We start from the raw sequence: 17,709 nt of genomic DNA on the forward strand, positions 1-17,709 counted from the left end.
GCTTACTGTATCCTGCTGCGAGCGCCTGCAATTGTGAGTGCTCCGAGGGTAGTGTCACGGCACGTTTGTAGTTAATCCAAACACCAGCTGTATCAGTGTAGGCCGGCCACTAGAGAACACATGTAAGAAGCGTGCGCATGGTACCCTCTACCAGCAACTCGTGCCTATATACGCACGGAGGAGCAATGACTCACTCTATGTCCTTTTAGTTTGTACTGCTCACATCAGTTGTTCCATGTATCATTTATGTTACACCTTCTGTATGGTTGTTTTTTCTTGTTATGTATGGTGTCAACATACTGCTTCTTCCATACAACTTGCTCAAGCCATGTACATTGGTCTGGCGAACATGTTACTTGGATCAGTTTCATGTACTACATAGTTACTACAGTGAGCATGTTTTTTGTTATGTGCAGCGTACGGCTTGTTCCATAGAACTTGCTCAAACCATGTACATTGGTATAGCAGACATGCGGTTCCACGTTGTAGAATATCGAGTGTACAGTGAATACTGTATTTGGGCTTCTGTATTTTGAAGGTGTACCTGACTTGATATAATTGAATTTTCTTCAGATTATTCAAAACATAATCACCTATTTTTAAGTGATTATAATGTCTCTCTCTTGAATACTAGCAGTTAGAGTGACTGCAAACAATTAAGTTGCTTTTCCTATTTTCAGGTGGTGGGGATGCAAATTTTGATGATGTTTATGAGTGCTGCCAATTTGCTTTGTGTGAAATTGCAGACATAGAATCATTTACAACATTTATTGTACCACAATTTTTAGACTTGGTGGTTGGTTCACATGATTTCAAGAAACGCCTTGTGGGAATCAGCTGTTTGAGGTGAGTAATTTGGTGGACTCTATCACCACCATGAATTATCATTAACTTATCAAGGAACATATTTTCCATATAAGTTTGTTCCAAATTGTTTCTTTTCTATAAACATCCCTGAAATCTCTACAGTTTAAAAAAAAGAAACTGAATGGTGCTACTCGAAGAATAATTTTATAGGTTGTGTGTTGTAAAGCAGTAGAGAAGAGTTGAATTCGTATCTGTATGCTTGGAGGTATTGTTCAGTATTCCTATCAGTTACGTTCAGGCATTTCTTTTGACTTCTGTAATAATTGACTGAATGAATACAAGAAGTATTTCTAAGCTTCTCTCTTTATCTACTGGAAAAAAATCTGACCTGTTCAATATGTTAGCTTCTCATACTGAAATCGTACATAATTATGTGTGAGAATGTGCTTTTATTGTGCTTTATGTGATATCAATTTTAACATTAATATAGTAATGGAAAGTCTGTGGTGAAACATAAGTAATTGAAGTAGTAAAGGTAATAACTCACAGAACAGTTGAGGCATTGAGCCATAAATAATTACACAAACAAAAATTAGAATCTTGCTAGTTTTTGGATGAATCATTTTCCAGCACTAAAGAGTGTTTACTGTCTCCTTTTTGTACGTATTATCTCTATTTGGTAAGTTGTTTTTAAATTAAAAAACTAGGAGTAGAAATTATGAGATTTAAAATGAATTGAACACTTTTGGTTAAATTGGATGGATACTCATCACAAACAAACATATAGTCTTTCATGTATTATCACCTTCCAACCAATTGTCATTAAACTTTTTTTACTATACAAAACCAGCTTTCTCCAGTCTATTGATAGTTACAGACGATCTCTTCACAGATCTTGAAGGCTCGACTCTGTTTTTCAAAACCACTGAAGGCTCTTATAGTACAGAAACCTTGATAAATGTTCATCACTATATTCGTTCTTATCAATTTGCCAAAACATATTTTACCAGAAATAAATGAGACACACCATTACAGCAGATCTGAAACACCATATATATGTCAATGGGTCTTCTAGATCATGCTCCGCTGACAGTGTGCATGGAGCAACAACACTGTTGCCTCGCCATTCACGTGGCAGATGAGTTAACTCATGCCGTTGACTCAGCACCAATTTTAATTTGCTGCAGTTGATACGTGAGTTTTGAGAGCATCTCAAGTGAAGTTGTGTTTCTCAAGTGAAGTTGTGTTTCTCAAGTGAAGTTGTGTTTCTCAAGTGAATTACAAATGCAGGTCAGCAAAAGTATGAGCAATGTGTACCATTGATTTTTTTGTGAAGTTCAGTGAAATTACTACTGTGACTTGTGAAAGTTGCAAATGGCTTAATAGTGAACATTCTTTATCCAGGGCATCAATATTCAGGTGGCATAATTCCTTTTCAGCAGGCTGAGAAGAAGTGGAACACTAAACCCATGTGTAAGGGCTTTCAACCTCAAGAGCTAATGATAATGTGGAATAGGTGAATTGTCTTGCTTCATCAGGTCACTGATTGACAGTTAAGATGATCATTAGCAATCTAAATTTGATTTTATTTAGCATTCACCAATTCATAACACAGTATTAGGACATGCAAAAAGTGTGTGCAAAGATGGTTCTAAACAACCTCACAACTGAGCAGAAGAAAAGTTGAGTGAGACTTTTGAAGTATTCCATCCCAGTTGTTTTCAAAACAGCCAAGGTGGAATACTTCAAAATGTATTTTAACAAGTATCTGTGGTACTGCACATGAAGAAAATGAACAATTGGATGGTTGTGTTTATTAATCTTATGGACCATTTCAGAGGGAGCCAGAATTCTTCAGTCACATTACACAGGTAGCAAAGTGTGGATTTTCAAATATGCTCCCTAAACTAAATAGCAAAGTCAAGAGGGGCACACTGCAAACTCTACCTGTCCTATAAGGAGGTTGAAAGGTATTCCAGCAAAAGCATTCCAGGATTGTTATGAAGACTGGAAACATCACCTCCATCATTGTAAAAGTTCTGAAGGGAACCATTTGGAAGTGGGGCATATTTGATGTGTAAAGTGATTACAGCTTATGATAAAAAAAAGTCAGTCTCATTACTTTCGGACTTCTCTTGCTGACCCTTACATAAGTTCTTGACCAATTGTAGTGTTAAGACACTAGACTTGTGTTTAGGACGGCAGCAGTTTAATCCCCCCGTCTAGTCATAAAGATTTAGTTTTGCAGTGTTTCTCTACATTGCTTAAAGTGAATGTTGGGATAGTTCCTATGAAAGGGTATGGTTGATTTCCTTCTCTACCCACTTCTGATCTGAATTTGAGCAACAAAATCAATTCTCTCATCACTGACTGGGTGTTAAACCACGATCTTCCTGCAGCCACAGTTAGTCACCTGCTGCATGTGCTATGCCAGTGTCTGCCAGGTTTTGAGTCACTGCTTTGTTGGTCAACAGACCTCAAACATTATAACTAAAGACAAATCTTTGAAGAACTATAATAAACAATAATAATCCTTGGGACAGCAGATGCTTCCTTACTTATACTTAACACACTATCTAAAACTTTTTCTTTCTGCACATGATGAGTAGTGCATATAGGTGGGCGGATAAATAATGGAAACTCATTAATAATTGCTGCTTGAATTAATTGGAAAGAATAATTGAAAGAAATTGGAAGGTACACATATCGTGGGTGAATTCTAACTGGTACTCGTATCAACATATCTTCAACATCAATACATGTAAGATCAATATTCATCATTTAAGTTACGTACTTCTTCACATTAATTCCATTGTGCGTAGTCCTGATTATAAAAATGCCGATGCAGGATTGCTCCTCCGCTGCTCGTCCAAATGCCTCTTGTCTGCTCCGAACCTTCAGATGCAGGATTCTCGGTGCGGGCGAAATGATGAACAGACAGGTGTGGTCTATCTGAATATATGAATAAAACTTTACTTTTGTAATAACCTTCTTTAACACTGTAAATGTATACTTGAAATACACTTTTTTAAACAATACTTTTGTGACAGATCTCTTCATATGTCCGCCAGCTACCACCTATTTTCTGTGCTTGACAATATCATAAAAGCGGCAAGAAACTTCCCTTGTCAACAGATGTTGGATGTATGGATGGTGTCCCCACTGAATAAGTGAGAGCAACAGGAAGTAACAACCTCACAACTGAGCAGAAGAAAAGTTGAGTGAGACTTTTGAAGTATTCCATCCCAGCTGTTTTCAAAACAGCCAAGGTGGAATACTTCAAAATATATTTTAACAAATATATGTCTGTGGTACTGCACATGAAGAAAACAGGTGAAGATAAAAACTGAAGAGCTTATTTCGTCTCTCTCTCTCTCTCTCTCTCTCTCTCTCTCTCTCTCTCCCCCCCCTTCCCCCTCCCTCCCTCCCTCCCTCCCTCCCTCCCCCCCCCTCCTCCCCCACTGTGCATCGACATCACATGGAGGTACACATTGTCCAAGCTTATTTCTCCTTTTGAGGGTTGATAACCCTGGCTGGTATAGGCATAGCCTTTATGTTTGACCATTGGAGTTATCCTGTATGGTTATCAATTTATATGGGCTTGTCAGACTCTTTTAACACATACATACATAAGTTTTCCCTCCGAACGAAGTGATTGCTGTAACCGTATAGTTCCATTGTTGTCAGTCAGCATCTGCACAGTGTTTAGCTTGTAAAGCATGTGCGTGCAGTGCAATGTCCGTTATTGCCCAGCTCACGCTCACGTGTTTAGTAAAAGGCCAGTGTCCATGTCGTGCATTTACGTATCTTTCACTGCACAAGTTTCTGAAGATGTGTTCAGTGGCATGGTCCGCATCTTCGATGCGGTGACTACTGGTTTCCATATCAGCGGTCTGAGGAATTTATTTCTTCTCATTGCTCTCACTTATTCAGTGGGGACACCATCCGACATCTGTTGACAAGGGAAGTTTCTTGCCACTTTTACGACATTGTCAAGCACAGAAAATGCATGCACAGGAAATTCATGATACACAAAGTATTTCCATCTTTAGTTTATCTTGCACACACCCACATATATCACACGCACACTTAACGCTTTGCAGCCAGGTTTTGTATGTTTTTGCACTTTGTTTTTGAGCGCCTTTCATACAGTTGCATTACATAAAGTTTCTGTTGTTTCCTTTAACATGCTATGCACATAACAAAACAAAACAAAATACAAATACAATTACAAAATACACTTATCCTATTCATTTGCTGACTTGCCATTATCGTCACTTATGTAAAATATAGTCCGTAACATATTCTCTCCCCTTTTTGTGTATATGTTCATTGCTTGTCATTTTGCTTTAGTACATTTTGTGAAATTACAATCTAGTTACATTATTCGATTCCAGTTATACGAGTACACATTTTACTCTTGTTTGGTTATAAATTCTTCATATAAAAATCATACAATAATAGATTATCTTTTCCTTTATGGCATAAATTAACATACATTTCATTTTAATTTACAGCGGCTCCTTTTCAGAGCTTATTTATCAGTTCCAAAGAATTACAGAACTAAACAATAGTCGCTACAATATATATATGCGCCACTCAGATAACTATGCATGGCCTCGCCTCTCTAGCACTCTCCAGGAATGATCTACACACTACAAGGCTGAGGAAATTCCACGGAAAGGCATTTATATACTCAGTTACACCTCATTAATAGACTTAACTATGATTCCAAGAACAAAATAGTTTGTTGTTTATAAGCACAACTCAAATCTGACAATACCACTCATATCAAATACTTATTCAGTGTTTAAAAGTGTAGCTCAGTATTTACTTGTTATGTTCATTGTATAAAAGATACCATTTCATATGCTAAGGTATATAGAGTTGTATCATCAATACAATATGTTATGGACAATGACCGTAAAACAATGTTTACATAAGTATCAAATGTGCATAAAAATTTAAATATAAATCAGGGGTTTGACATTTTTATGGGTAGTTGACAGTCACAGTAGTTAGGTTTTGACCCCTTGATTATTTGCTAGAGCTCAACCTTATTTCAGCATCATCATATGTGACGTACTTTAACTGTTTTATTCTTCACAAACTTCCACTATCACATACATGCATATCATAAATTTATAACTATATTTATCTTACGGTGTGGTCCTTTCTTCTGTTCATATGGTACCTAACACTCTACAGGCATTTATCTTTCTTCAGTTTAGGATATGCCGATGCACCTTTCCATGGAAGAAAAAAAACTTAAAACCAATTTTTCATAGATAAGTGTATAGTGGCTCGATGGCTGCTAATACCGTTTTCATATAATCAACCATATATTCATTCACTTCAGTGTGCAGTCATGCTATCACAAAACTTATTTAATGTCATGTGTGCATCTCTACTTACCTTATAAATCTGAAAGATAAAGAGTATTACAGGTGTGGTGCGACCTCTTATTCAGTTTGACATTTATACTGTAGTCGTTTGTTTACCTGCAGAAAGACTTTTCTGGTTCTTCAAGTATAATTAGTGCATGCTCTTTCAGTACCTAGTTTGTAAATATTGTACATTTATAGATATAATGTAAATAGTAGCATAGCTTAAGTAAATATCTTGTAGTTTAGGGGCCCTTTCCTATGTGTATCATTCCTTAACTTATCTTTGTATGTATGTATTGTGTAGATAGTTGTAGTTGTAGTATAGATTCCCCCTTAATTTTCTATGCCTCTGTTTATGCAATAGACATTACAAATGCTAGTGCAGGCTGTAGCTCATTGGGTTTGTTTGTTTTGTGTGCTGCAACACTTCCAGCTGTGCCTGTCTGGCTTGCACGCACTTGTGGTTTGTTGACTAGCTTGCTCCCCAATGCACATGCGCTGTGGCACTCTGATACCACTTATGTCACGGCAAGTTGTGTATTGTATTGCCTGCTACCGTGTGTTTCGCAAGTTCATTTATTTATTTACAACTGGGCTACACATAAGGCAAAGCGTTGTATTTAGAGTATCACCGCCACTATATACATAAGAGTAAAATTCTTCCTTGTTACAACCACTCATTTCATCATATACACACATTTGATATATAAGAGAAAATACAAACAAAAATGTCACACCACCGGGCCATCCGTCAGTGTAGCAATTTACAAGTTAACAAAAATTATAGGGACAGATGGTCAGAGTATACTTTTATATGTTTACGCCAAAGGAAATATTCAAACTTTTTAAAAGACCAAATTACAGCCGTACGCCCCAGCTACATAACTGAATATGAACATTCAGCTTCAGATGGTGGAGCTAATTACTTTAGGGATGAAATTACCCTCTTCTTCTACCATTTGAAAAATGCATTCACCCAGACCTTGAGAAGACGCGTCAGTGCATAAACAAAAATCCTTCATGTCTGTTTGAGATAAAATATTAGCATTTAATAAGGTTTGCTTGATGTTTTCGAAATCGGTTTGACATTGCTCGTGCCATAGCCAAGATCTATTTTTCTAGAGAAAATTGAGTAAAGCATCACTGTTTGTAAGTTGGTTAGGGATGAATTTCCTGATAAATGAGACTAGTCCTACGTATGCCTTTAATTGCCAAGCGCTTGTTTTGAGGAACAGGGCAGTTCCTAATGACATCAAGTTTTTTGGGCTCTGGCAATATGCCTTCTGAAAAGATTGTGTGTCCTAAAACTTCTACCTTTTCTTGTCTGAAATTAGATTTATTGAGATTTGCTGTCACTCCATATTTCGAAAAGCTGCTCAATACTTACTCAATTAATCTTAAGTGTTCTACCCAAGTGGGTGTAGCTACTAGAAGGTCATCCACGTATAGTTTTACCTTACCCAAAAGTTCAGACCGTAGCACTTTTATCCAGTGCGGAGATAAAGACACCTGCACTTACGTTCAATCCAAATGGTAATATTTGAAATTCGAGGCTCCTGCCCCACATACGAAGGCGGTATACTTCAGACTTTTTTCATGTAGTTTTATTTGACAATATGAAGACCGGAGGTCGATTATAGCAAGAAATTTAGCATCATGGAATTTCATAAGCTGTTCATCTAAACTGTCTGAATGTGTTCTGACTGGTACAACAATCTTATTAATGTTATGTGCTTTGAGGACCAAGCGCACCTTGTCATCTGGCTTACTCATGGCCAAAATAGGACTACAATAAGGAGAAAATGATGGTTGTATTATGCCCCATTCAAGTATCTTGCTAATCTCTTTTCTTACTGCTTCCCTCTTTGTCCATGGTGTAGGGTATGAAGAAGAACAAAAATTTTCGTGAGGGTATGCTTCCATTTTGTACACAAAATTGTTAATGATACCTGTTCTTTTTTCAAACACATGTATATAAGCAAGTATCAGTTCCATAAGTTCTGCTTGGTGCTCTTGAGAAAACACGCTTTGATTCACTTGCTTTTGTGCTTATTGTGTTGACATTTATGACTTCTGCAACCGACTGTTTGTTATTGTATGTGTTGACATACATAACTGTGGGATTTTCCACTTGAACCTCAAAATCATGAATAACTTCTGTTTTAAGTCTATAAGTACTTCCTCTGATTAGGTCTATTACAAATAATTGCTTATTTGCAGTGAAATGACATTGGCCCTTTCCTATATCAGTTTGTACTTGCTATGTCCTAAATGTATTCATACTGATTAAGCATTCAACTATTAATTTCTCTAATATAAAAAAAATTCATAGTGCAGAAAACTGTCCTAATTGTTCGGGAATTAAGGCTTGTATCTTGACTTCTGTTGATTTCTGACCAGTTGTGGTTTGCACCTTGCAGTTTTGCACTGGCAGTGTGGGTATACGCCCATGTTTCTTCAGTTCTTGAATGAATCCCTGTGGCATCAAATTAGTCGTAGCACCTGTGTCAATCACAATGGGTACATCAAGATCAAATATTTTGGCTTTAAGAGTACTTTCTACCTTGCGTACTGTCAAGTTTTTCTGTGTACCCTCATTACTTCGATACAGATCATCTTTCACATCACTAAGCAAGTGTCGATCAAGCTTGTGCCTCCACTCTCCTCCAAGGTCACAAAATGGAAATGAGCGCATGACATTGTTGGCTGTGAGGCCCATCCGGGGAAGTTCGGTCGCCGAGTGCTAATCTTATTTCAGTCACCACCACGTTGGGTGACTCGCATGTCGGTGATGAGGATGAACAGAACAGGAGCTGACCGTGACCAGTTCAAGTTTTCCAGTGCTGCAGTGGCATCGGTCAGTTAGGAGTAACTTCCACTATATGGACTGTTGGTGTTTGATTATGCCAATTAGTATCCTGTGAGGCTCTCGACTGAAATTCTCTTTGCCTTCGCTCGTTGTTTGGCATATGTGCGTTACTTTTCTGGCCGAATCCCGCTGTCTGTGACTTATTTGGCTGTCTACTATTGTTTTGTGTTTGTCAAGTGATGAGCTGATTATTGCCGGTAGCTGGTGTCTGTACATTATGTACAGGCCGGTCATACGCTACTTACGTGTTGTGGTTGTTTTTGTTAAATTTTTACCTATTTTTTTTTATATCTGCCTTTGACTTTATGGCTTTCTCCATTGCTGTTGTGATTACCATTACCATAGGTCTATGTGAGGTAAGGTTGCCATCCATGTTGTACTTAGAATCCGTTGTTCACGTGTTGTTCCATAAATCTCTGTGGCATTATCTGCGTATTAACAGGCTTGGGTTATACTGGCCTCTCTTCGTGTATCAAATCTATTGCATCCAGTACAGATAGAAAGTATTCGGTGTTGTGTTCAGGACTGATAATGAGACGACTCTTTAAAATTTTCAGAATGTCTGCTTGAGATACTGGATTCGTCCCATATCTGGTTTTATTCAAATATTTTTTCAAAATACTTCCTTGAGCTTCCTTGTTTGCTATTGAACGGAGCTGGGTTGAATGCTTCACATCTGAGCCTCTCGTGTACGGACTCAGACCAATATTGATCCAGAAAGGCTCTCTCAAACTGTTCATAGTATTGGCAACGTTCCTCCATGTCCATAGCCCATAGCAGAACATCATGCTGTGTGTATCCAACAACAAATCTAATTTTCTGGGCTTTGGTCCAGGTACTTGGTAAAACACTTCAAAATGCTGTGATAAAGACCAGGGGATTTGTTTTTCTTCCTCCAGAGGTAAATACCAGAAATTGATGGTGCCTAAGCAATCCCTCATCTGCAAGTAATGTTGACAAACCCACTGCACTGTCAGTGACGGGTGTGTTTGTGTTCACTTGTGGCGTAGCACATGGCAATTGCGCTTGCTTGAGAGATACAGCTGCCGACAAGTGTTGCTGCATTCTGCAACCTTCGCTATTTTCCTTCGACAGGCTAGCCATGTATTGTGCATAACCAGTGAAAGTATCTAACTTCTCTAAAAGTATGGGTTTGTTTTCTGTCAAATGTTGTTTTGGAATGTCATTAGTTTTAGCAATACTGCCTCATAACTTCTCCTCGGCTTCCTTTAAATCTGAATCTATTTTAGCTAGAAGTTGACTTTCTTTCTCTTTTGGGGCTTCTTCTACAGTACATGCATAAATTTTGCACTCTGACACTACCTTTTCAGCAAGGGTGCTGCCCTTATCCGGCATCCTGGCTTTAGCCTTTTCAGTTATTCCCTTTACATCTGCACTTATCTTACCTCTAAGTTTTTTGGCAAATTTGACTCGAAACTTAACTGATCCACTCTTAGACTTTGCTGTTGTACTTCTGTAAGTAAGTTTTTACAAACGTCTTGCAGCTCACTGACTGCATTCGTAACATTTTTTTACCAACGCATCCATTTGATATTGTGTCTCCTGAATTTGAGAATATGCCCACCTGCAAGTTGTTCTGTTTATTGTCTACAGATGATACTTTTTCCATTAACATATTTATATTGTGGGATATGTAGGTATTATTCCTTGTTTTAGTTGTTTACCCAGCTCTGTCAACCTCTCGGATAGTTCGTCAGATAATTCAGTGCATATAGTTTTGCTCACTTCACTAAACTATTGACTAATACTATTCTTGAAGTCGTTCAATACCTAATTTTGCTGTGTAAGCTGTTGTCCTGTATTTTCCTGATGTTTTGTGCAGTGCTGTGTAAAATGTAGTGTTATTAGTCGCATGAGTTATGTCAAATTGTGTGTCTCACTAGTTTTTACATTGCTTTTATGAACTGTTCCTGCTCTTGCATTTGCGACGTTGTGAGAAAATAATCTTAGGAATTTTCTGTGCCGTGCGCTTCAGTTTCACTATTTGGAAAAATGTTTCCTGGCAACAACTGAGAAATTCTCTCATTGGGCATCATAAAAGTGACACCATGAATAGTTATATTATCCGTGTCATGATTTTTTAATGATGGGACACCAACATTGTTGTTTAGGTTGCCATCGGCCAGTTCACGAGTTGGCACTTTACCTTCAACTGTTGCCAAGCTTGGATTTCAAACATCTTGGCATGTTGCATTTTGTAATGAATTTTCAGCAATGGACATTTCCTTTGACTCCATTGGGAATAGTTTTTAACCAAATTATGAAAAAAAATTTTCAAAAATAAAAATTTGTCGTATCAGTGCTTTTCAATTAAAGTAGATTTAGCTGCATATTCACTAAAAAAAACCTGATTATTATCTGTCACAACCTTATAGAAACTGATTATTTATCTTGCACTTTAATGATGAGTTTATACAAATTTTCATCCTGTCTTTAGAAATGCACTTTCCATAAAGGATGTTGATAGGAAGAATAAGACATTATCTACTGCCAGAGAGATGGTGCCGAGTGCGGCCATAAAAACATACACTGTAGCAGCTTCCTACCTTTACAGCTGAAATCAGCATTCCCAGCACGTCTCTTTTGTTGGTAGAATTTAATTTTAATATGCTCTTTCAATGTTTTTCTCATTCCCAATCTCATGGACGTGTAACAAATACAACAAAAGTTTACTTGTTTCTAGTAACAATAAAGTGAATCATTTACTCAAAAAACTTTTTTTTTCTCAACAGTTGAATGGTCTGTCCCTATTTCGCTAGGTGCCATCCTTTTAAACGGTTGCCAATGAATAATGGCTTGTAGGTGGGCGGATAAATAATGGAAACTGATTAATAATTGCTGCTTGAATTATTAAAAAAAATTAATTGGAAAGAATAATTGAAAGGAATTGGAAGGTACACATATCCTGGGTGAATTTTAACTGGTACTAATATCACCAGATCTTCAGCATCAATCTATTTAAGATCCATATTCATCATTTAAGTTACGTACTTCTTCACATTAATTCCATTGTACGTAGTCCTGATTATAGCAATACCGATGCAGGATTGCTCCTGCGCTGCTCGCGCAAATTCCTCTTGTCTGCTCCAAACCTCCGGATGCAGGATTCTCGGTGCGGGCGAAATGGTGAACACAGGCGTGGTCGATATGAATATGTGAATAAAACTCTACTTTCGCAATAACCTTTGACACTTTTAATGTACACTTGAAATACACATTTTTAAACAATAGTGGTGTGGATCTCGTCATACACCCGCCTGCTACCACTTATAGAAACAAACAGATGAAGATACAGAAATTAATCAATTGAAGAGCGTATCTCTTCTCTGTATTGTATCAAAAGATCATCTATGCCACAGAGCAACTCATTAATTTACATTTACCTTTGGCTTTGTGTACATATACCTTATCATGTAAAAGAAAAAGAACAAAGAAAGAAAATACGATCCATTATATTGAACTATCAAATTTGGGGTCATTGATGCCCTTTTGACTTTCTGTCTTACACAGTAGAATTCTGGATGCAAGATATGCAAGTATTATAAATATTGTGTGAATGCACACTGTATACCGGTGTAACGTAAAATTTTAGTAGCAGATGTGTAAGTGATTATGGTAAAAAACTTTGCACATCACTTACTCTCTTTTTCTTTGCATTTTTACAAGAACAGTCGTGTTGATGTACTGGGTGTGAAATCTCTAACCAAAGCAGCAAAAGGAGTCCATGTCAAATCTAAATAACAATAGGTACTGTGCACTTACATTTTATAATGTGACAGTGTCACCCGGGAATTTTTTCATACGGGAGAAAACTGGGAAAAACCCGGGATTCTTTTAGAATTCCGGGAATTTTTCATTGTTTTAGTTTGCAGGTAAATTATTGTTATTTTGACTGCCAAGAACTGATACAAAGAATTTTACTGTATCCTGCCACTGCAGAACAATACTGCGGTCAAAAACATAAATGAGATAAAAAAAATCAAATTAAAACTTAAGTTGCAAAGGAAATGCGTCATTTACAACAGTGAAACACAGTGCAGACATAAGCGTCTGCCAACAGCAAAACTTGTCAAAGGCTTTAGGATGAAGCCTATGCAATTCTTCATAACAACAAACTGTTTCCGATGAGGGTGATGTCACAACTGTTCACATTAGGTTTGTTTGAAGAGTTGCTAGTGGGCTCATACGCGACTCAACAGCATATGCGCATGTGTTGTTGAGTCGCGTATGAGCAGTACCTTCTCCCACTTCTGGCTATTTGAAATGTGGCTGTTAGGAGCTTCAGCTGTATCAGCAGTAGCAAGCGGAAGCCAGATGCTACCCGGAAAAATTTTCTGTGAACCCAAGCTGCCAGATTTGCACATGCGCAGAGCAGTCTGAGTTGTAGTGGGGAAGGGGAGCAGTCTCCACGTGACTAGTATTTACTTTTAGTGATTTTGCTGTTTCTTCTTTATTTACAGCTCTCATGTTAAGAGAAAACAAAATATAATTCTGTGGCCAGGAGCTATCAAATGAATTAAAATACATTCACATAATAATGAAGGTTAAAATATGTTACTGGTTTCAGTTTTCTGATTTTATTTTATTTCCACATTTTTGGCAGTCGAGCATTAATTGCCTTGCAGAACAATGAAGTTACTTTTTTCGATTTGCTACAGAAATTGGTCTTTTATTAGTCTCTCTCTCTCTCTCTCTCTCTCTCTCTCCCTCTCTCTCCCTCTCCCTCTCCCCCCCTCCCCCCCTCTCCCTCTCCCCCCCCTCCCCCCCCCCCCCACCCCCTCTAGAGACAGTGAATTTGTTTGAAATGAAGTGTTTCACTCCACACCATTGGCTAGTTTCAATTATTTGCTGAATTTCAAATGCACGTTCTCATCTTCTGTCACATATGGCATTATACAATAATAAGGAACCTGTGGGTTTTACGTGGTGTTGAACCATAATAACACACTTTTAGGATAAAAAAGACATTTATTTCGTCACTTAATAGAGCGAATACAGAAAGATGGCTGTTGAACATAGCGCTAGAACACAAAGACAAGGAGAAAAGCCAAAGAGCATAGCCCAAGAACTGTCGCTTTGCATTAGAGACGCCACAGAGCCTCCCCACCACCGGCGGGGCGGAGCTAGCACACATCCACAAAAAAATCTTCATGCCAGCACGGCGCGCAGAGGCGGCATCTGGCACGCGAAGTGTGCGGCTCAGGCGCTTCGTTGTCAGGGTCCTGCATGCCAGACAGCTGCGCAGGTGGCGGCGAGTCAAAAGAGGCCGCGACGGCAGCGTCAGCAGAGGCAGGCCGACTGGGAGCAGTGGGAAAAGATGTTGAGCTCTGGGGGGGGGGGGGGGGGGGGTTCTGTGGTGCGGATTTGGTCACCAGTGCCCTTGCTGATAGTAGAGCCCTGTGAAGGGTGGCACGAGCAGTGGCGGTTGACTGATCTTGACGTGCTGGGATGGCGTGTGCGGAGCGTCGGCAGCAGGCCATGACTGAGGACACAACGTGGTAGCTACCGCATAGCGAGAACAAGATCGTCCATGCTGGGCCGGAGTGAAGTTGGCAGAGCGTCGGCAGTAGTCAACAATGGTGGGTGCGATTCGGCAACCGTGGGATGTGAAGGGTCCCCCGAAGCGACAACAGGAGCATCCCGCTGGTCCATCTGCGTCGGCACAGAACCAGCAGCAGTGAAAGTGCAACTTGACACAGGAGCAAAGCAGAGTGAAGACACACTAGGGGAGGGAGGTGGCGCCGAAAGAAGCGGTTCTGCAGAGAGGCTGCATAATTTATTCCGTACGTGAGCCAATTCAGTGGAGGCGGTAGCATAACTCTGCATTATATATGTGGAGCCCATCAATCTGTTTGTGCACGTCCAGTAAATCGGAGAGGTGTGCCGTAATACCTTCGAGCAGAGATGCACATGTGGAAAGTGTAGCCAAGGAAGCAGAGATGGAAAGTGTAGCCAAGGAAGCAGAGAGTGGAGCTGTGGGGGAGGGGGAGGGGGGGTGCAGTGACATTAGGCAAATAGGAATGAGCGACCCCACGCATATGAGCGTTTGGAGTACATGTTTGTCAGCACATCAACCAACCAGAAGGCAACTGCTTATGGCATTGCTGCATAGTAGCATTTGACGGTGGCCATGTTGGGCCGGTAATGGTTAAGTGGCTGCTGGCATGGCAGGGGCCAGGTAATTGTTCAGTTTTAACCAATTGCACATTAGGAACACTTGTATATACGCAAGCAGAGTTAAAAGTGTGCGTGGCACAAGCACAAAATGACACTGGTAGATCAATTGTTCTGAAGACAATGTGGACCAGCACACAAAGTTCATTACTGGTGAAAATAACACAAAATGATTCCCAAATGCACAACGTTGAAGTCGGGGACTGTGGGTTTTACATGGCATTGAACCGTAATAACACACTTTTAGGATCAAAAGGACACTTAATAGAGCAAATACAGAAAGATGGCTGTTGAACATAGCACTTCACGCCAGAGATGCCACAAACCCAACACGAGATAATACAGTACTAGTATTCCTAGAAAATTTGCATCCCGAAAAGCTTAATAACAGGTTGCTGCCTACATATTTGTGAATATGGACACACGAATGTGCACTTTAAGCCGAATTATGCATTTTAGTATCATTTACGAAATTCCGATGTTTTCGGAGTATCATCTGATGTCCCATGTTGTTTATGACGTGAGGTGAGATATCTTAAAGCTGTGCGATCTCTTAATGATACGTGCATACAAGCATATGGGCTTCCTACGTCATCGTACTTACACATGGATAGTAACACCTGTTTTCTGGTGGTGTCGGATAATTGCTGAAACGAATTCTAATAGCTCGTGGGAAAATATTGTGAATGATGGTTTGAAAAGCATTACTTTCAAAGTAAATTTCATTTTATGCAAGTTGAATTATGTTAGAACGAGAACGTCCTTTGAATTTCTTAAATCACAGAATGTTTGACTCTCGTTTAAAGATCAACTCTTTGAAGGCCAGCCACTTAGAAGAATCTCTAGCCCAGAAGACCAGACATTTAGGTCGATATTTAAAATGTTACTGGCACATTTGCGTGATGTATCTTAAAGTGTTAACACACGCAAAAAAGACAAATATTATATGTAAAAGCTTAGCTTTTCACGTAGCTACACTATGAACATTAATTTAAACCATTAACTTTTCCTATCTCTTGGTTTACACTTCTTAAAATTGATGTTTTTATTGGCTGACTACATCATGAGCTGCACACTATGAAGATCTGCTATCATCAGTTGGCGAGATCACGTTACATGAGCTGTGACTGGCTTACAAAAGCATCGCAATCTCGATTTCACTAACATGCTGTCATTGGTGGAACTTGAATATATAGTGGGTGCAAGACACCATTCTCAAATTATATTTGTGCAGTCACACATTCGATTAGTACATGGCGGAAAAATGACCACTTAAATCTTTCCAAGTGAACTCTTATTTTATTGTGGTGGTTGTTGCAGAGGCAACACAATGTTGTGGTATCAGGGGGAGGAAGTTGTGAATGAAATTTTTGTGAGAAAATCTTGCTGCTTTCGACTTAGTGAAATCCATGCAAACTTCTTGTCATATCAATGAGACTCTGCCCACTTTCCTGATAGCAGAAATTGATCCAACCATAATAATTGATTCAAGCTAACCATAATAACTCATTCAAGCCAACCTTATTTGAATGCTTTCGATGTACTGTGTTACTCTATCTGGCAAAGATTCCATACTGCACTGAAATAGTTAAAGAAAGAGATAACAGATAAACATAGTGTTAGCAGTTTTCTTTTTGAAATTTATGGTTAGGTCGTATAGGACCAAACTGCTGAGGTCATCGGTCCCTTGTTAGCAGTTTATCTAATGAATTTGTTGCATCTTGTAAGAGTTTTGCCTACAAAATGCAGTCATTGGTTCACATTCCATACAATACTTTCTGTGTGATCATTCCAATAGAAATTGTTCCTAACAGCAAGCCCTAGATATTTGAGATGACTACCTCAAAATTTGTGTCATTTATCATGTAACAGAAGGTCAACAGACTTCTCTTAGTTGTCACGTGGAGGACCCCATACTTTTATTGTTCTGTCAGTTGTCACTTGTCATGTCATTCAGACACAGGGTGGTGCAGAATAGGATTTTAGAAAGTATTTGAAGACATCTATAGTACAGTGTGGCTGTGCTCGATTCTGCATGAACAAGTACAATTTCCTTCAGATGACAGTCAGAGATTGAGCTGTTGCCATATTCACTTTAAAATTCACTATATCTGGTTTAGAATGACAGCCTTATAGCCTGGATCTCAGCCCTTGTGATTATTTCTTATGGTGTAATCTAAAGGACGTGGTCTTCAAACAAGGACCATCAACACTCCTGGATCTGTGTACTGCAATTTCCAGAGAGTTGCATGCAGTCAAAAGTGTTGTTTTCCTGAAAGTCATCACAGAATTTAGTTTGAGGCTGTACAAACTCATTGCTGCACAAAGGAAGCACTTTCAAAATCTTCTGTATTAAATTTGAGATTGTCTGCCATAGCTGAATATGGTAACATAAATCTGTCACTGTTTATTATATTGTAGTAGAAAAGACTTTTGTAATATCTATTTTGC

The 17,709-nt window shown here is 38.8% G+C and overlaps 1 protein-coding gene across 1 annotated transcript in view; it reads left to right on the plus strand.

Moving 5' to 3' along the window:
• LOC126479049 (MMS19 nucleotide excision repair protein homolog) overlaps positions 1-17,709 on the plus strand; it is a 226,683-nt gene that overhangs the window by 120,897 nt on the left and 88,077 nt on the right. Inside the window, exon 11 of the mRNA XM_050103751.1 lies at positions 681-846. Within this exon, the coding sequence (XP_049959708.1) occupies positions 681-846 (166 nt within the window). The remainder of the gene's footprint in view (positions 1-680; positions 847-17,709) is intronic.

The sequence above is a fragment of the Schistocerca serialis genome, chromosome 1, assembly GCF_023864345.2.
Source record: "Schistocerca serialis cubense isolate TAMUIC-IGC-003099 chromosome 1, iqSchSeri2.2, whole genome shotgun sequence".
In the NCBI taxonomy this organism is placed as follows: Eukaryota; Metazoa; Arthropoda; class Insecta; order Orthoptera; family Acrididae; genus Schistocerca; species Schistocerca serialis.